General features: G+C 38.7%; 1 protein-coding gene across 2 annotated transcripts in view; it reads left to right on the forward strand.

The window, feature by feature from the left end:
* The window catches only part of tnn (tenascin N), a 52420-nt gene extending 33422 nt beyond the window's left edge, over window positions 1-18998 (forward strand). For both annotated transcript variants that reach the window (XM_080503848.1, XM_080503849.1), the window contains exons 10-18: window positions 2910-3173; window positions 5336-5599; window positions 8868-8998; window positions 10145-10283; window positions 10509-10660; window positions 11461-11557; window positions 11679-11843; window positions 13421-13584; window positions 16240-18998. In XM_080503848.1, the coding sequence (XP_080359974.1) occupies window positions 2910-3173; window positions 5336-5599; window positions 8868-8998; window positions 10145-10283; window positions 10509-10660; window positions 11461-11557; window positions 11679-11843; window positions 13421-13584; window positions 16240-16389 (1526 nt within the window). In that variant the 3' untranslated portion in view covers window positions 16390-18998. The remainder of the gene's footprint in view (window positions 1-2909; window positions 3174-5335; window positions 5600-8867; window positions 8999-10144; window positions 10284-10508; window positions 10661-11460; window positions 11558-11678; window positions 11844-13420; window positions 13585-16239) is intronic.
* Window positions 18999-20881: the final 1883 nt, after the last annotated feature.

The following is a 20881-nucleotide window of genomic DNA, read 5'->3' on the forward strand; positions in this document are numbered from 1 at the left end:
GGTAAGACACAAAAGATTAACTTCTAACATTTGCTTTTAAAGTTGATGTAGAACCCACGAGGTCCAAACAAATATCTTCCACCTCCTGTTAACCTTTCTACAACCTGCCCAATGACCTGTGATTCTCAGAAAAGTGTTCAAACCCACAGGGAATCTATTCCGGCTTTGAGCTTTACAGCCTTTTAACAGAAAGATGAATGCATTAAGTATCTCTTTTCTCAGGTGTAAAACACTCTTACCTTCAGATATTACAATGCACCAATCATTTTCCCTTTTGATCTCTTGATTTTGATTTCCATGCACAGCTCGCTTATATTTCCGTGGTGGTGAGAAGTGAGAAGCATCAGCGGAGACACTTCACACAAAGTGCACTAACAAGTCTTATCCCAAATGCCAAGGGGGAAACTTGAACTCTCCCTTAACAGGGGCTATTTAACATAATTAGTCTGGACACCTCAGTTAAACGTGGTTTAGTGTAGCTTGAGGCTGAGGAAGGATGAGGAAGACACGATTTTGCTGGGTCAACGAAGACACTTATTTTGTTTTTTGCAGTCTCTTATGTTGTCCTGTCTCTTAATCTTAATCTAGTTGTGGGGGTTAGCAGCTGTTGCTGTCTGCTCGCATTTGCATTTTGGAGGAAAGTCCGCGGAAGAACAGTTGTGAGTCCAGACTGGCATTTATCCAAATCGCTTTAAAATTGCAGCTCAGCATCAGGATCAAAAGCTTTCAGAATATTTGCATACTCCTGAGTAATGAAATAAGATAGAGATAATTCTAATGTTTTCACTGATTAAACAGATTTAACGTTCGAGGTGTCCAGAAATACAGTATGAGAAGTCACATGTATCATGACCTACATTTAGCACATTTGATACATTATTAGTAATTTGAAGGTAATCTTCACTATGCATCTTATATAAGATGGGATATTGCTTAATATCACTTTGTACTGTTGCCATTCAGTTCCAGTTTAGTGAATATACCACATGTCCTTTTTTACCCTTTTTAAACTCGATTTCATGTTTCATTTTTAAAAAAAAATCCTGATTGATATCCCAGATCTTTTGGGCACCGGGTCCCACATTTTGCTCCAATAACATCACTCATCCATCACAATGCAAAAACCGGTAAAGAAAAACAGCATGAGAGGATGCGCCTCAGGTATCTGAATTATTGCAGAACATGTCATTTAGGTTCTCCTGAAAGTCCAGAGAAAATTTCAACAATTCCGTAATGCTAAAAGAATGTACTTGTCCCCAGGACTACTTACAGGGGATACTTAAAGAGACACTGTCCTGCAAAAGACAACAGCAGTAACTCCAGAGGCAGAGATTAAGCTTATCTTCTGAGCTTACAAATAGTTTCTTCCCAACTAAATGTGCATAATTATGATGTTTGAAAATAGAACATACATTTAAAAAAGTCTGTCATGATTGGGGTAAAGCAGAGATTCTAAATGTGTAGATGAAGAGCACCCTAATAACATTGCACCAGTAACTTTTGCTTTTATGTCAGATTATTTCATATTTCTAATAGTTTTCATACTATATAATTTAATTGCTTACAATTATATTGACTGTTGAGATATACAGGAGTATTACACTATGGACATTTACTGTAAGTCATAATATAGGTCATAGCTTTTTATTATGAATCAGTGAACCAAATAGAAATACCTAAGCGATTTATTCAACTTTTGTGATTCGTCCAACCCCTGACAACTTAATTTCATAGTCTGGTCTTAGTGAAACCGATAGTGTGCTGCTGCATATCTTGCATGATTTTAACATAGCTCATAGTTCACAATAAGTACCCTCTCTTGAAGTCAAACTCGGATTTAGCAGAAAATGCTTAATACAGACTTCATAACTGATGTCGGACAGGTTTAAAACGCATCTATCTGAAAAACCTTTCCATCCTGTTTAATCCAAGTTTAACATACTCACTCCATTTTAACCTCTTATACAGCGAATACAGACTCAACTTCACATTATTGAGTCTATTATGTTTGTGTTGTCTTTTAATCATGTCTACTAATGTTAATTTCTCACACAGAGCTCGATGCTCTTAATAATGTCTTGGCTCATGATGAGACAGAGTTGGCTTCAGGGTGGAGTGGGATTGCACTCAGGCAGAAATGTATGGCTACATCCTCACCAATAGTTTTGGGGTTTTGTGGAGGGTTCAAGTGAGGATTCCTAATTGGGTCTGACAGTATTCCATACATGCTGACTGGCTCGAGGCCCGAGACCGTCGACATCTGGGCTGTCAAAGGAAGCAAAGCCAGCAAGAAGAGCTCAGAACGAGCTGAGACTTCTCTCCGACATGCAGCTTTCTGTTCAAAAGCAAAACCTTTAATCAGTATCCATCGATTGTACAGTAAACCTTTTTAACTGTGTGTAGCATTGTAACATGATTCACTGTCTAGCACTGTCAGATATATAATGTCCGTAAATGTATTTACAATCATTTATGTGAACATTTATCAGACATTTTATAACTTTGGTGGGGTCATGAAGGCAACTGTTCTTCAAGTTGATTTGTCCTTGTGACACATTTTGTTTTCTAACTTAATTTGAGCGATTAAGAATATCCAAATATGTAGATGGGTGACGGATTATAGGAAAAATAATTTTTTTTGCAAGGTTTTTGGCTAAGTTAAAAAAAAAAAAAAAAAAAAAAAAAAAAGTACAAGTACAGGTTTTCTGTGGATAATCGACTTATTACAGGAAACAGGAATCAGTTTTTCTTTTTGTTGTAAGCGTATGACTTTTTTAGCATTCAGTTTTGGTATTGTAAAAGTGTAAACTAAGTTTATGTTTTCCCATTTATTCTTCACCCATCTGCAGCTTGGGCTTTGCATCGTTGTAATTTTGTCATTAATATCTTCCACTAACATCTTTCTGTAGAACTGGATGCTCCTGCTAACCTCTTGTCCCGAGAAGAAACAGAGTCCAGCTTCATCGTATCTTGGGATCCTGTCCAGGCAAACATTGACGGCTACATCCTCACTTACACCTCCTCTGATGGCTCCAGTGGGGAAATCCCAGTAGGGCCTGGCCGTACCTCATACACACTGACTGGCCTCAAGCCTGGACGTCCCTACACGGTGTACATCTGGGCCACCAAGGGGAACAAATCCAGCAGGAAGACCTCAACCCAAGCTGAGACAGGTGTCAAACCGTTTTGTTCAAACAAATCACTCATTGGGTATATCCATGTTCAATGCCTCAGAGCTACAAGTAGCCTGTAGCTACAATTATTTAGACAAGACAACAAGGGCCCCTTGTGCACCTCCGACAGGGGGGAAAAAAAAGTCTCACATGGTAGACCAATCAGACTCTGCTTGTTTGTTTAAAGTAGTTTTCCAATGTATTCTTCCATTGGTTCATCCACCCACTTGCCAACTTCTTCTTTGGGTCACGAAGAGCAGCCCAGACGTCCTTTCCCCCAAATAACTTCCTCAGTAGTCCCTTGCAGCGGCTGGAGCTTATCCTGGTACAAAGAGAGACTCAGAGCTCAATGGTAGTTTTTACAAGTGCCCTAACAGTATTTCTTTTATTTGTTATGCTGGCTGAGTAGCTGTTAATTTTAAATGAACAAATCCTTCCTTCAATCATTCGGACTGGAGTCCGCAAGCATGTTGGAGAACTTAACTATTTTAGCAAAGAAGATGCTCATATCAACATTTTCCTTTATTCGTGAGTATATAATGTGTTTTTTGAGGGGTCTGTGAGCGAAGAAAAAGAAGATTATGAGGGTCTGGAGAGTGGAGTCATGTGAAACCCAGCAAAGAGGTACTGGAATACCGTCTGGATGAAACTAAAGAGGCCTTCAATCAGCTCTCACACTCTTTGCTTCCGTTGACTCAGTCCCTGCTGCTGGCATGAATGTCAAAGTCCTGGAGAACTGCACTTATTCAGTTAGTTAGTTAGTTAGTTAGTCAGTTACTCACCTTTGCACAGCCCACAGAGGGATGCATCGACTTTGGAATTTTTACAAGACTATGAAGCCCTCACAGCGTCTGAGCATGGGGGAAAAGGTTTTGGTACCACTTTTGGCTTCAGAAATATGAAACTTTGTGCATCAACATTGGATGTTGGCAACTTCTTGTGTTCAAACAAAAGGTGCTTGACGGGGCCTAATCCCTGATTTGCAAGCGATAGCTCTGCTTTTATTACCGGCACCACTGGTGAGGACCTCAGGAGTTTTAGTTCTCAAGGTGGCTGACCCCATATGTCAAAATTGCAGTTTCAGAACCATTGGTGGAAATGTTTGATGAGCTCTGGTCTCACCTGCTCACCTGCTATCAGCAACCCTGCAGAGTGGAATAAATGGATGAATTGCCACGGCGGCATTTGACCTGACCTTTGCATTGCCCTCATTCTATTTGAATGGGATAAGACATTTTATGACAGTGGGGATGAAAGAAAGCCCAGAAGGACTCCTTACTCAGTTTTATCATCCTCAAGCATTCTCCATCTACTGTCCATATCATCCTACAGCATGACAAGAGCCAAGACTTTTTATTGGCAGAAAAAAACAATGCATTCTTTTCAGCCGTACCAGGGTCGAGCTTAACTTTGAGAAGCAAATCTACAACTATGCATCAGCCCGAATCTGTGAGCGTGTCTACTCAAAATAGAAAACTTCTGCCCAAACAGGATAAATACTTTATTAGAACAAGTCCAGTCCAAGAACAGATGTTGAGTACAGGTGAGCCAAAAAAGATTCAAGCCGCACTTTTTAATCTGGATCTTTGGCTCCTTTTCAAGATCATGTACCTACAGTGACTTTCATACAGGTGTCATCCACACCATTAAAATCAGTCTGGGCTTTTTCCATCATATCTGTGCTATCATTTAGCATACTGGCCAAGCTGCTGGGTTGACCCAACCACAAGACCCACAGCCTGGAGGACTTCATCCCGGTTTTCTCAGCTTGGGCTAAAATACAATTTCTTGAAAGGTGTGGATGTTCCTGGTCTGAGAGGGAGTCCATCCATTTGCTGTCATCACATTGAGAACGGGCTTCTTTCACTGGATACATCACCGATTTTGTAGATACAGATCCCATCTGGAGCAATGTTAGGATTACTTTTGTTATTCTGAGGTTTTCATATGGCAATACTGATCTAATGATTTTTCGGTAATATACTAATTTATTTCAAAAATGTTGGTATGTATATGTAATTCGTGTTTAATGATTACTAATGCTAGTCCATTTGTGTCGTTTGGAGTTGTTTCATTACCACTCTGAGTGCGAGATGAAACAACTCCTCTGGTAGTTTGCATGAGTAGTGTATTAATCCACCTTCACTAACGTCTTCCTCCAGAACTGGATGCTCCCGCTAACCTCTTAGTCCAAGACGAGACAGAGTCCAGCTTCACCGTGTCTTGGGATCCAGTCCAGGCAGAAATTGATGGCTACATCCTGACCTATAGCTCGTCTGAGGGCTCTAGTGAGGAAATCCCAGTTGGGTCCGACAGGACCTCTTACACACTGTCTAGCCTGAGGCCTGGAGTCCTCTACACTGTCTACGTCTGGGCCACCAAGGGGAATAAAGCCACCAGGAAGATTTCAACACAAGCCGAGACAGGTTAATACAGTCTGAACAGGCAGATTTTTCTACCTGGAATATTAAACTCTTTTTTTTTTTTTTTTTTAAGATTTCTTCTCCCTACATTCTGCACTTTAACAAAACAACAGGTTGTTTTCTACCCTCCAATTAAAAGCTGATTTTCTCTGGTGTTTTCCCCATCATCCATGCTACACAATTATACCAACATTTTTAAACACACAATAAATACAGTGAAATAAATAACTAAACGTCAAACAAATCAAAAAACTACCAAATCCTTATATGCGTGACATACCAAAGATGGTTACTGTGGAAATCTTTTAAGAGCCGTGTGGCACCCTATAGTATTTCAACTGCATACTGTTTAGAACAAGCGAGACCATAATCATTATCATCAATACACAATGCTGCCTTTCAGTAATGAGTCCCAGGTGGGTGGTGTTAAATATACAAGCTCAAACTTACTGCTCTATTACTGTTAATAAAAAACGATCTTAGTCTGAAACCGTTGATAAGAGTTTCCACTCAGTCAGGGTCTGCTACATGTGGCCATAATTTAGTGAGGAGGGGGTTTATGGTTAACACAGAAGTACAGACACAGTCGTTTGCCCACCTGGAGCAGCTTTATGTGCAGATGGAGGAAAACCGCTCATTTCCAAGTGATGACAAGAAGTGCAGTAATTTCACTCCTATAGAGCTGGTAATTTGTACACGGATGATGAAAAACATGAGATTAGGTCAGGGATTCCTGGAGTTGCACAGGACTCCTTTAAGTTGTTTTTAATGACGGTGCAGCAAAGCTTGGCATTCACAGGGGTCGAGGGGTTAAGTGGTTTAGGAAATAGATCCTCGGTCATCTTGTTTCAGCTGAAAACCTTTCCAGTCTTTAGCCAGACTCACATGTGATAGTTTGTGATGAAAGTGCAGGAACTCATTAGTTTACCCATTAGAATAGTAACTAGTGCAGAAACAGACACTATGTAGGAGCCATAGGTGAAGGGATTTGATGTTTTTTTTAATGTTTTGATAATTTTGATTAAAAACAGGTTAAGATTAAAAAGAAAAAAAAAAACAAGCAAACCCAGAAATGTCCCCCTAACATTTTTTCTTGTGTTAAACCTACATTAAGTTTAATAAATGTAATCACAAAGTTTGCTACCATAATACTATATTTAAAGGCTAGACTATCTAATATCATGTAACTATGTATGATTTTATAAATAAACAATTTATTAAGAAGAAAAAAAAAAAAAACTTGAGCAAAATGGAGCAAAAACATCAATAAAATTCCACATAACTGCAATTTGAAATTCCCAAAATGTTCAATATAGAAAAATACACTTATATTAGCTTATTTACAAATCAATATTTTCAATTTCGTACCACAAAGTTTGATCTTAAGAAACGCTGGCAGAACAGTGTTCATCTTTGCAGAACTGAACAGAAGCCACAGCAAAGACAAATCATCATGACAGAATCTCTGCCGTGATGTTTAGGGAAGATGTAGGTCACATTTGTTTGTTTTTTTCTTTTTTTAGTCACATTGTTTGCTTTAGAAGCTACGGACATCAATCATGGTTGTTTTGCAGTAGTTTTCAAGATGGAATCGGAAGAACAGATCTGTTATAGTATTTTAGGCGGGGTTGAACTGTGTGTTAAAGCCCTCTGTCACATTATATTAGCTTAATGAAAGTAAATATTAAAGAAAAGAAAAAAGGTTTTTAAGTGAAAATAACAATTGGTTAAACTCAACAATTTTAACCCATTCTACTCTGTTACAGCTGAACAGACAAATCCAGACTTCTTTTTTTTTTTAATCATCCCCCAGGGCTTTTGCTATCTAAAGAAATTCTAAATTAAGCAGAAAACAGAAAAGTATCACAAGAATCATCACACACCTGCTAAGAGGAGTCCGAAAGTGCATGTTATCTTAGAAAAAGGAGCAGAAGTATTAATTCATTTGACTTTTTAAATTCTTGTGGTGGGTTAAAGTGTCCAGGTGGCTATTTTCAGGATTTTTCATGAAATTAAAGACAAATTTTGTTTCTTAGTTGAATTAACTCAGAAAACTTAGTATAGATAGTTCAAACTAATACCACCATGTGCCGTCCTTAATTGTAATCCATCAATCTTTTCGTCTTCTATGTTGGACCTTTTCCAGCCAACACAGGGTGAGAAGCAGGGAACACCTTTAGCATTTTAAATTTCAGGTGAGCAGGTTTCCTATAAAGTCAACACTGACGACAGGTCCCAGTAACAGGAAGTACAAACAGGCCTGTTTTGTCAGGAAACACTTCGTACTGCCCAATCCAGGTCAACGGGTATGTCTCGTAACTCACTGTGGTGTTAAAAAACGGCAGCACACGGCGAGTGGCTCACAACACGGGTACCTTTGTGTAGGAGAGATGATGTGTAAAATCTCCGGGGAGCTCTAAGTGAAAGCCGGAGCCTTTTCAATTAGGCAGCAAACGGCCCAGTTTTGGAGTATAAACTTTGCTTGTCGTAACTCATCAGACACCATCAGTAACGTGGGTTGAAACAGGACAGTTATGTCCAGAGCAAATCATCTGGGATACATAAACAAGAATGTTATTACATTTGGAACTTTATTGAGGATGGTAACAAACACCATTAATATGTCAGTGAATACTGGCTCAAACCAACATCTCAGAACGTGGCAGGTTTCTCAGGAATGTTTATTTCTGTTTGTCATACCAGTGTTGCCAGTGATTTTCACACCTTTTATACTGCTTACAGTGGAATAGATGATCTCATCATTCCTGCATGAAGATAGAAGATTATGTTGGTTTTGCAGCACAGCACATTTCCTCTCATTTCTGAAAACATCACAAGGTTTCTGGCCAGTTTTCTGCTGTCAGATCTCTCCATGACAGACACATTATTTCAGCGTCTGTTTCATGATTAAGCCACTAAAGCATATAAATAATGTAGATGGCGACAGTTCAAGCAGGTAGTGGTCATTTCTGCTCTTGGGTGCGAGACAAACCTTACATTCAATCATTGAGTTTCATCAGAGGAATAAAGGGAAATGAATAAAGATGGTAATATTTGCACCATTAAAAATGGAAATAGGACAGATTCACACAAACTAACAAAAGATGACAGATTCAACTTTGTTGTTCTTGTGTATGAAGCAGTCTGATGAAAGCAGCAGCAAAACCCTTCATATCCTCAACCCAGGAGGATCTTTAAAGGGCAGACCAGTTATTCCATGAATACCTTGTCTTGTCTTATAATCCACTTTGATTTACACTCGTGCTCACAGACATAGACTCTCCGAAGGACCTGAAGGCTACAGATGTGACGATGGACTCGGCCGCGTTGACTTGGATTCCTCCGCTGGCTGACATTGATGGATATATTCTCACCTACAGAGATGAAATGGGCAGCATGGAGGTACACAACCACTCACTCACTCACTCACTCACTCGAACCGATCACCACTACGACAGTTTAATCCCACATCTAGGTCCATTTTTAAAACTATGATCTCTTCATTAGTTGTGCTGGTCATGCATACATTGAAAACAAGGTCTGTCACCTGCTATTAGAATGTGTATGAGTTTGCAACGCAATTTGATCCTAAGGGAAAAATTATAGTATTATTATCGTGATAACAAATAGCAAATTTTTATTTTTATTTTTAGACATGTTTTTAAAGAACACTGACACAATTTCATTCTTAACAGGATCTCCAGGATGTCTTTCAGTTGTATTACATCAGAATTGCTTGTAGTGGAGCTTTTTTGGGATTTTCTTTCTAAAATATTTTATTATTATAAGATTTCTATTCAGACATCAGAATTCAGATTTATGTTATACATTGAAAGCTGTTGCAATATATCAGTTCATTGATATGACATATAATATTAGGTCGATGAACATGATGTATATATATAGAGTATGGTGTTAAAGATACAATGAAATGACAGTATGGTGCTGATCAATCCAATAATACACCGACCAGTTTTTAAATGAGCCGGTACAGCATGAATTCTGCTGTTAAACAGTGTAATTATCAATTTTTGAGATTGCAGTTTGCAGTTGTTTAGCACTGCTCCGAATTACACTGAGAAATGTTCTTGTTAACCTGCAAGAGCTGAGCAGAATTAATGTGCATCAAGTGTATTGAGCTGGTATTCTTTTTTTTTGCAACAATCACAGAAATGGCAAATGGCACACCTGAAGAAAAGGTGGTCACATAAATCCACTGAGTAAAAACAAAGTCTATGAGGGAAAAAAAACAACAACAAAACGTCTAATTCTCTGAATATTATGAAGACTGGCTAAGAACGATCTATGCCAAAATTGCATGTTAAAATATGTAAAACATTGCCCTCTTGTGGCCATAAATGAAACACCTGCCCTCCCCTCCCCAAAAAATAGCTCTTTAATAAGAAGATACTTGAAGTATTCAACATCTGTTGGTGTTTTTCTTCTTTCTTTTTCAAGGAGAATTGTTTTTTTCATATCAGAAACTTAAGGAGCCTTTTGTTGGCTTACAGTGATGCAGTGATATTTAGTGTTTTGTGTTGTGATCAGACTGTTGAGCAGCAGCTTCGAGCCCATGAAAACAGCTTCTTTACATCCACTCTGGAGACGGGGAAGAGGTACATCGTGACGATCATTGCATACCGGGGAAACAAGAGGAGCAAGGTGGTGGAGACCGTCTTCAAAACAAGTATGCGCACACCACTAAACTGCATAGCAATGTATTCATTCAATTGACAGGGGAAGTATTCATAAGGTAATATGAAACGGGCTTTGCTTTGACCGGCTTTGCTTTAATCATAGTTTATCCCAAGTTGGATCTCATTCACCATCTTATTATTCTGTGTTAGAAATGTCACGTCATGTTATGAATAGAAAATAAACTGTGGTGATGGTTTTTTTCTTATTTCCTCAGTTGGTGTCCAGTACCCCTTCCCCATGGACTGTCTTCAGATCATGAAGAATGGCAACATGCAGAGTGGCATTTTTACGATCTATATTAACAATGACCGCTCCAAACCCATCGAGGTTTACTGTGACATGGACACTGATGGAGGCGGCTGGGTGGTAAGCTCACACAAAAAAAGCCTCTTTCCAGATTTTATAATAAGAATCACACATTTATCCGTACAGACATGATCTAAGGAGAGCAATATGGTCATTCTGGGATTTGTGAGAAAACAAAAATCAATAATGGTAAAAGTAATAGTTACTTCGAATAAAGCACACTGTTTCAGAACTTAACATTAAACATACTGGTTGTTATCAAAAGAATGCATCTTTGAGTTTGATTTTTGTGCAATTCACTGAGTGAGAGTTTGCTTACTTGTATTTTATGTACATGTTTTCGCTGCTGTGATGGTCTTGTAACTTTAATCACTGTGGTAATAAAGCAGAAGAAGGCAGTGCGGTAAATTAGACCCTCACTTTGTGTATAACGTGCTCCTCTGATACCAGTGAAGACTGTCACGTTTCCTTTATTCAGCATTAACTCAAAGAGCCACTCAGCCGGTGAAATACATAGTGTAATGTCTTTATCCCCTCTGAAGTAAGTTTTTAAAAAAATGATCCCGATGATGCCTACATGCTGCTCAGTTGCATTATGGGAAACAAATCCAGGTTGGATAGCTTGTCTAAGCCATGGGACGAAAAGGATTTTTTTTCAGCTTTCCCTGCCTCAGTCTTTGTAAATCACTTTTTCTCGAGCTTTATGAAAATACAATAGAAAATCTCAGGTGGTCATGACACTTGGATGCATTTACTGCTTGTATTTTTGTGGTGGACATGATAACTAACACCCTGTAGCAAATGTTTTGAAATGTTTGTGCAACATCTGTTGGTAACAACCTTGTGCTTTCTGCATTCAGGTGCTTCAGCGCCGTAACACTGGCAGGCTGGACTTTATGAAACGCTGGAAGCAGTACATAGCGGGTTTTGGCGACATGACCGACGAATTCTGGATTGGTGAGCACGTTTTTTGGTTGTTTTTGTTTTTTTAATAGGTGGGGAGGTGTAGTTTCTACAGGTGGTGAAACATGCACAGCTGAGTCTCTCTCTCTCTCACTCTGTGTGCCTTTCTCCTCAGGTCTGGATAAGATATATGAGCTCACCAACACTCCGACTCGGTACGAGGTGAGATTCGACTTGGGCCTGGGCTCAGAGAGGGCCTACGCTGTGTACGACGACTTTAAGATCGCACCGGTCAAACAGAAGTTCAAACTCAGTGTTGGCAAATACAGAGGGACAGCAGGTGGGAATTTCAGTCTTTTTTTTTATATGTTAAATAATTAAGAATGTGAATACAGGCTTTTGCAATCAAATCTCCTCCCTGTTTGTCAAATAAAATTGAGATGGCAACTCAAACTAGACACCCCTTTCATGGTGCTGTGTGACACTATCATATATGCACTCACAGTAGGAGGGATATTTGTTTCTGACACAGCAACGACATACAGTATCTACACATCTCCATGTTCAGACCATTTGCTTGTTGTTAGAAGGGAAACGCTCCTACTTGGAAAACATGAGCGCAGAAGATGGTGATTGTAAAGCTTTCTAAAATAACACATATTCTCCCTTGTAATGTTATAAACATGGAGTTAAATTGGATTAATTCCCTAATTAATACTTATACCAGGGGTTTCCAATGTTTTACCTTCTACAACTTTCACAAAATGAAAAAGCTCATGTCTCACAGCATTTACTCACGTAGCGAATTTCCATGAAACAGAAGTGAATATGTTTGTTTTTAGATATAAAACATAAAAAAATACAAAAAAGGTGATTTGATTATTAACTTAAAATCACATGCATGTGTTTCAAAAGTTGTGAAATGCAACAATACTGTATCATAAAAATCAAAACATACACATTCATTTAAATTCTTAATAAGTTGTTAAAATTACAATTCATGCTCAAAAGCAACAATCAACCCCATACAATCAGTTTGTATGTTGTTTTTTTTTCAGAACACTGCAAATCTTTGATTGACAGCTTGTTGTCAAACAGTTGATCAATCTTGAGTCGGGCCGATGCGTCTAATTTTGATTAAATATAACATCATATCAGTTTACTAAATGACAAATCCAATTTGTATTATTTAATTCATAACCCTTGTAGGCTACCATGAAGGAGTCCTGTTACATGTTGGAGACCTATGACTTAAACAATTCTGTGATCACTTTCTTTATACTACCACCCTACAATGTGATGTCATTTAAGATAATAAACTAAATGCACTGAATAGAAGGCAGTTAAAAAGTGAATTTTTTTCCAAAATGTAATTCAAAGTGTTGAACTTTCATCCATTTTCAATATATTACATTCAATAAACAGGCATTTCAAGCTTGTTTACTCTTAATTTTAGCTCAAAAAGCAAAACAGTAAAATATCTGGTGTCTTGAATCATTCTAAAATTTCATAACATCAGATATTTTCCACTTTTTTTCTACTCAAGTTGATAATCAATCAAATGAAAATGCATAATAAAACTGCTTGATGGCTGTGGTCCTTGTTGCTTAAAACAGTTTAAAAATGTATTGTATTACTCTCATCCCATAACTTCCCAATGTTACTGTGGAATACACGTAATAGTCACTTGCACAATAAAGGATTAAGTGGATTTGGAAGGAAGACATATATGGACACAAATGGGACTTTGTGTCGACATACACCTGAAAGATTTTGTCCCACAGCAGTGAATCACTCTTCATTCGGCTTTATATGAAATTACATCCATCAGATGAAATGTACAACATATCTAAGCAGAATAATCATGATTTCTTGCACAAGTAACTTGAAATTCCTTATTTTGTTGATAATTCTCAGGTGATGCGATGACCTACCACCAAGGCCGGCCTTGGACTACCATTGATTCAGATAATGACATCGCGCTGGGGAACTGTGCCCTGACCCACCGCGGTGCCTGGTGGTACAAAAACTGTCACCTGGCCAATATCAACGGAAAGTGGGGCGACAACAGACACAGCCTGGTGAGTGAGGACGCAGCTTTGCATCGCTGACCTGCAGTTCATTGGCTCACAAACACAAAAATTAATGCTAATTATCCTGTGATGAGGTGTGTTTCAGCTACATCTAATTATGTTAAGGTGGGCTATTAAAAGGCCTTTCAAAGGCTGAAAATGTGGACAGAAAAAAAACAAAAAAAAACAGCAGCAGAGTGGTTTAGCCAGTAATCACAGTGTTGTCCACGTTTTATCATTGAACACAACACTAATGACTTTCATTGGCAGATCTGAGCCATCGCTGTGTGAATAGATGAAACCGAGGTGATTTGGATGCAATCTCAGTATGAATGTGATTCATTCTCTGACAAGATTAGCATTCACCAAATTAATTAAGCACTTAAAGTGTGACAATACATTTACATTATCATATTACAATTAATTACATTATTTCTCTCGACCTTGTATTCAAAATGAGTGGTGAGCCATAGAAATTACTTGTTTTATTGGGGGGGTGTTTATGGGAGTGGGTATTGTTCATTGACACCAACAGGTGGCACTGACAGTATTTTGTAATTTTACCCCATTGAGGGGGTGAATTGGGGAAAAAACAAGGAGGGAATTCTACAATAAAACTTTATTTCACACAGTTTTTGTTAAAAAAAAACCTTGCAAATAATCTGCTTGTATAAAAGCAGATTTATTTAGGAAAACTAACATTTTTAAAGTAAAAAATGATGGCAAAAATGAGTGAGGTTAATTGAAAAAGGCTAACAGGAAGCAGGCAGTGCAAATGCAGACAGTACTTAACAAAAAAAATAGATTGATAACCTTTATGATGAAAATTAATTTATGGCTGCCTTCCTGTCATGAGTCCATATTAATTCAAACACCACATTTTCTCTTGATACTTTTTAGACAAATAGGATGATTTTTGAAAGATATTCTACTTTGATACAAGAACAGAGAAATGAAATATATTACATTTAATGCTGGGAATGCTAGGAGGAGCTCAGAGACCCCTGAATGAGTAGATTCTCACCAGTCGTCTCTGTCGCCTCTGGAGCACGATGCCACTGAGCAACGGCGTCTTCTAATATGAAACACATCAGAAACTTTGCCATTCATCGAAAAAACACACTTGCTGAGGTGAAAAATGTGAACGTGTGAGGATACAGTTTTTAATTGCGCGAATCTCACTTCCAATGCTTGAAACTGAAAGTTCAACTAAAACTACAAGATAGATTGATAATTAAATGAGAACTGATGGCAAAGTCTCATTAAGTCGGTGTAAGAGGTTAAAATAATTTGTTGTTCCTGCCGGTGCTGATATTATGTGAGCAGAGGGATCGATGGATCAGAGGATACTTAGACCAGCGCGGCTCATCCAGATTTTTAGATACCTTTCCACTGATAGCAAGTCCATCATCATTGCCCACGCCAGTTATTTCTGTCGATTATTTTCACCGCCTGCATGTCTCTGAAAAGTTGTATTCATACACACACATTGTTCCCATCATTCTCTGAAAAAGACTGACAGTCATTTCGTGTGAAGCAAACACAAATATTATGCTTTCAGTTTGCTTATAAAATATCATTATTCAACACCGTAAACACAGACGGGGTTCAAGTGCATCTTAAATGTACTCTATACAGTACTATTTAAAGTAAGGCCTTTTCATGCAGGATGTTAAAGGACTGCATTTAGAAAACGAGCCAGCGAGCACAAGCAAGACCAATGTTGTAATACGTGCATCATATAGTCAGTCTAATACAAAGAATGGCTGTTTGGACTGGAAATACAAAACTGGAGATCTCAGTAATTAGGAATCCATTAAGAAACTGCAAGAAACTTGGTGACTCAGCAGTGCCACATAGAAAATAATCCATTTATACACAGCTACTTTGGATGGAGTAACTAAATAATAATGACCTTTTTTTTTTTGCTAAAACCACAAAAAGAATTGTGACAGTATTGATCCCGCAATGGTTTAATGTGTTTGCTCATTTCAATCAATCGCAGGCCAAAATGACTGTCGTAAGCAAACATCTGTACAGTTGCTTTGCACCCAACCTTAAAGACTTAATTTGCTTCTTTAGGATTACAAAAAAACCCCAAAATAAATAAAACGAAAAGGCTGCTAAGCATTTTTGTGCCAAGACAACAAAATCCGCCCCCCCTGGAGGCCGTTCCCTGGTCAGCAATCAAAGACGGCTTCGCTCCAGCCCACCCGTAGTTGTTTTTTTTTTCACAGTTGTTGAGGTGTAGCAGAAATGGCCAGAATCCATCAGCGGTGATAAGAAAACACATTTCTCACACCAGCTATAAACCATAAGTGTTTTTTACCAGGCTGATAGGGTAACAACAACAGTTATTATGTCTAAAGGAGACTGATACTGAAGGAAATGCTGGGGGATTTCTCTGCTCCTGTCGAGATTTCATCCATAATATTGCTGTTGCAGATGTCTCCTGCAATGTTTGTCGGCGAAATGCAATAACAGTCAAAACAAGTTTGTACTCACATGAAATGAAGCCCGAGGCTGGTATTTATTACTGTTTGTCATTCTGCCTGTCTGCTGTCCACAAGACGCTGTCTCTCTGCTCCCTGTCTGTCTCTAAACGTGGTTGCTGCTCCTCTCTCTCCACCTGTTTTCTGTCTCAATCTGCTGCTTTGCTGTCAGGGAGTGAACTGGGAGCCGTGGAAGGGCCACCTGGTGTCCCTCGACTTCACCGAGATGAAGATCCGACCGGTGGGAGCGCTGTCCAGCAGGAAGAGGCGATCGCTGACGGCCAGAGAGAAAAGCAGACATCCAAAGCTTCAAACGAAATAGAAGCTGCAACTAAACCCCATACAACAAGTCATCAGGCCCTATGATTTGTCTTGTACACACATATGTGATGGTGCTCCACTGGGGATGGGTATACACCTTTAAACAATATAACAGACTCCATCAATATCTCCCTTAAGTTTCTGAATGTACTTTAATTGTTGAAATATAATAGATGAAGATAGAAATGAAAGAAAAAAAAAAAGAGATGAGACTTTGCTTCCAAGATACTAGAAGACTTTTTATTTATCAAACAGTGTCTTCATGGAGACATCTGAGTGTCAAGATCTATACTGCGGCAAGACACTGATCTCACACATACAGACAAGGTCGCTGCGAACTGTTCTCTGTGTGAAGAAGAACAAGGAGTCCTCGAAGTGAAAGTGTGGCGATCACAGAGTCTTGATCCACTACCACTGAGCCTCCAACCACAGAGGCTCTGCAGTGACTCCTCCAACTGCTTTGTAGCAAACCCTCTGCTGAGCTCCTTCAACAAACTCAGTTGCACCAACAAGCAGTGTAGTGGGGTCACAAGCAATAGAGTCTCCTCTTTGCATTTACTTCCCAGCTTAAGTAATAACAATAATATATTATCGCTCCTATTTTCCCCCACTATGCACATTTCTTTCCTTTTCTTTCTGTTAATTGTTTGGTGGGTGGTGGACGAGAGACTGCAGACAGAGCGGAATGAAAGTAGTTTTCAATGTTTCTCTCATTAAACAATGTCTTGATAAATTATTGGGGTTTTAAGTTATTAATGCACCTGCTGACAGCGATGAGTGTAGCTATTATAATGTTATTATAACGCTATATAATGTCTGCTAACCTCCGGAGCATCCTGTCTGTCCTCATGTCTCCACATTGCCATCCACTCTCTGTCATGCTCTGAACCTGCGTCTCCTTGTTGTCATCTAAGCTCTGCTGTTTACATTGACTTTGTGTCTGAATGTTGTCCTTTCTGCTCTGGTTTGTGTTGACATCATGTCTCCACCATGTCCTCCACACTCCAACATTGTGTCTCTGTGGCTCCCTTTCAGATTTATTGTGTCGGCCCTCCTGTTTTTCGATCTCTTGTCTCCATTATGTCCTCTTCGCTGTGCTTTGCATCCACCATATTGTCTCCATGTCTCACTCTCAGATCTATTGTGCGCTGGCCTTGTGTCTCAAAGTGTCCTCCGCCATGCACGACGCCCCGTGTCTCCATGTCATCCTCCCTCCTCTAATCGGCGGTGACTTCACGTCTTCAGCATTAATATTTGCCGACCCCGTGTCTCCATGGTGTCCTACAGACTGTGCAATGCTCACTCCATATCTCCACAGCGTCCTGTCTGCTCTAATGTGCGTTGACCTCATGACTCCGTGATGACTTCTCCACTCAGCTGTGTCTCTCTGTGCCGTCCTCTTTTCTTCTAATGCGCACTCATCATGTGTCCTCACGTTGTGTCTGCGGACGGGTGAGAGACTAAAACCAGCATGATATCAAACTTTAAAAGACATGATTTAAATTTTTATCAACCTAATACTAGTTTTTGATACCCATCCCCATTCACCACTGCTACAACTCTATACATCTTTGAACATTATGGAGGGGAAAAAAGAAAGACAAATCTCACACTCATAACTTATTATCTGTTCTACGTTTAGCATGATTTTTAAAGGTAATTAAGAACTTTGCTGAAGTTGTTGTTTTGGTATAATTACAATTTTGAAAACTCCTTTTCCCTGATTATACTAGAAACTATAATCAGGAAAGAGTAGATTGAAGAACATAAACTTTTTCCTCCAATTACTGCATTTATTTGATTTGTATTATTAACCTCAGGACGCGCCTGAGTGACTTGTATTATATTTGTTTATTTCACGACCGAGGCTGAAACGAACTGTATAGTGGTATTGTCTTGAAGGCATAAATGTAAAACTGAAAGTGTCAAAGCTGGCTTGTTTTGCTTTGTTTATGGATCAGGTGCAAACTATTAGGAGTTAGTGCCCTGAGTTTATCGATTGTGAAGCTGTCTGTCTTTGTCACATTAAACTGCCACAGAGCCTCTAACGCTGTCACATTGCATCAGTTTGCACGGGCAGAGCCCAAGAATAACAACAGACGGCTGTCTGGATTAGCCATACTGCTCCTGCTTTACATTCATATGCTGGTGACAGCTCATATCAATCACCGTGATGTGTCTATATCACATGTCAATAAGAATGAAGTTTGTTTGCTCCAACCTCGAGAACTTAATGACCAAACTCGTGTGTTCAATCGGGAAACCTGACAGCAGTTATTAATACTGTTTTGACTTTGACGTTACTTAATTACATTTTTTTTTCCCCCCACAAACTCGGTTTATGTGACAAAGACAGAGCTCATCAATCAACCTTTCAGCTAATCTGCCAGAATTGATTTGTGGTCTCTTCCTCTCATATGTTTTAACACCCCCCCCCCCCCCCAAAAAAAGATCTCTTTTTGAGATTTTATAGCTTGTAAAGTTTCACTCGTCTACTCCTTCATCAGCATATACAAGGTCAGGAAGTAGGGTCCTCATTTACAGCAAAAAAAATGTATATTAATAATTTCTTTTACTAATTGTATTGTTGAACTCCACATTCATATTCATCTCGCCATTTATAAATAAAAATATTTGAAAATTATTTTTGTTACATGATGACATGGTGGTTTTTCTTTTGTTGCTTAAAATCCAAGTTATTTTGGTTGGAAATAAATATTTTTAGGTGAGTAGCTTAGTCATTTGCTCCGGGGAGTTGAATAAGAATTTTTGATATTTCGTATAAATTTGTTAACCTTTGTTTATCTGCAAAGAGTGCCATCGAATGTATAAGGAAAAATGTGTACTGCTAAAAAATATTGGAACAGCAATACAAACAATTATACATATTAAGTCAATAAATACAAAATCTTTCAATTAATTGTTCAAACAATCTGAAATAATGCTCTGTTGGCCCTCCCTTATTGTGTTCACATGTTTCCAGTCAAACCAATGGATTTTCTTTTCTTTATACTATACATTGTGATTTGTACAACTTTTTTTTCTCACGAGTTTTGAAAAAAACTAAACAAAAACCAAAAAACAAATTCAACTACTACAAATGTTACAATCTTATCATGATTCTTAACTGAAACAGAAATAAAAGTTTAGTCAATAAAGCTCTTTACAAATAGCTGATGGAAACGACACCTGAAAATAGTAAATATAATGCTGTACAGTGTTGGCTCATTCATGTTGCTGGTAGGAGGAGTTATTTCAGGATTAATGAGGGACTCTTTTTGCAGAAACAGGACTTTAGTGGCATTAGAACGGAGCATTCGACCGACTAAACGCTGTGTGCCATAATGGCCAATAGGGGGCAGTAAAGAGCACCTCAGACATGCAAAGACATCTCACAGCAAGTTTTCACAAATTCAAAAACCACCAAAAGTATTCCAAAAGCAGTCTGATGTCTTTATATGTCCATTATGTGAAGACTTATATCACAGCAATGATTGTCACAAAAAAGTATTGTGTTTTGTTTTGGGGTTTTTTTGCAATTGAGGCTATATTCACTCTACAAATACATTTCTAATTGATTGATGGAAATCGACTCAATTTAAGCTGAAATCCTTACTTTTTTTTGTGGCTGCAAAGTTTGTCTTTAATTCTTTTTTTTTTTTTTTTTTTTTAACTTTGACAACAGCAATAAATCAATCCACTCCTTCCCTACCCTGAGTGTGGTATTATACATGTCTGTAGCTGAGTTTCTGTTTTTAGAACTGCAGGGTTTCTAAAGGCCGATGCTTTTGTCACACTGAGTTGAGCAACTGTACTTGCAGGAACTGATAACTGTTAGCCGTCTGGTCTCATAACAGTTTCCCAATTCCCATAATCTGTTCACAGAACCAGCCTGGGCGGGAACTGTTTTCACACAGCTGTTAAAAGTGCACAAAAAGGATAATGAAAGTGCATCACAAACACAAACAGATACGGATGAAAGATATTATGCATTCATGCAACAATGAAACTGGGAGGCGTGACGATCCCTCCAAGAAGCCAAATGAGGAAGTGAAATGATAATATTTTCGAGTGTTTATTCATCAAAATCAAATGAGTGTTTGAGAGGACTCCAGCCTGAAATTTGGCAGCAAACATTTCGAGAATAACGTTTCATTTCAACTTTGAAATGAAATGTCTTACAAAAGCTCATTGATGCGAGAGGCCTTTTCAGCCACAGTGATTGCAAATTACTTTAAGAAGATTGGTTCCTGCCGTTGCTTTGTGAGGCAAGTGGTCTGCTGTGTGCCAGGATAAACAGAGAGGAAGGGGAAGGAGCATTTTTCCTCCTCTCTCTGTTTCTTTTTCAATCTTTTCCGTGTGTGTGTGTGTGTGCATGTACACGTATAGAGAGTGCAGTATAAGCATGCTGACACACACATTTGTCTGTCTGTGTCACTTGAGTTGACGCTTACGTCTTGGGCTCAGCGTGACGCGTTTTTTCCATGAGACGT

Source organism: Blennius ocellaris (genome assembly GCF_963422515.1).
Source record: "Blennius ocellaris genome assembly, chromosome: 10".
NCBI classification, from domain to species: domain Eukaryota; kingdom Metazoa; phylum Chordata; class Actinopteri; order Blenniiformes; family Blenniidae; genus Blennius; species Blennius ocellaris.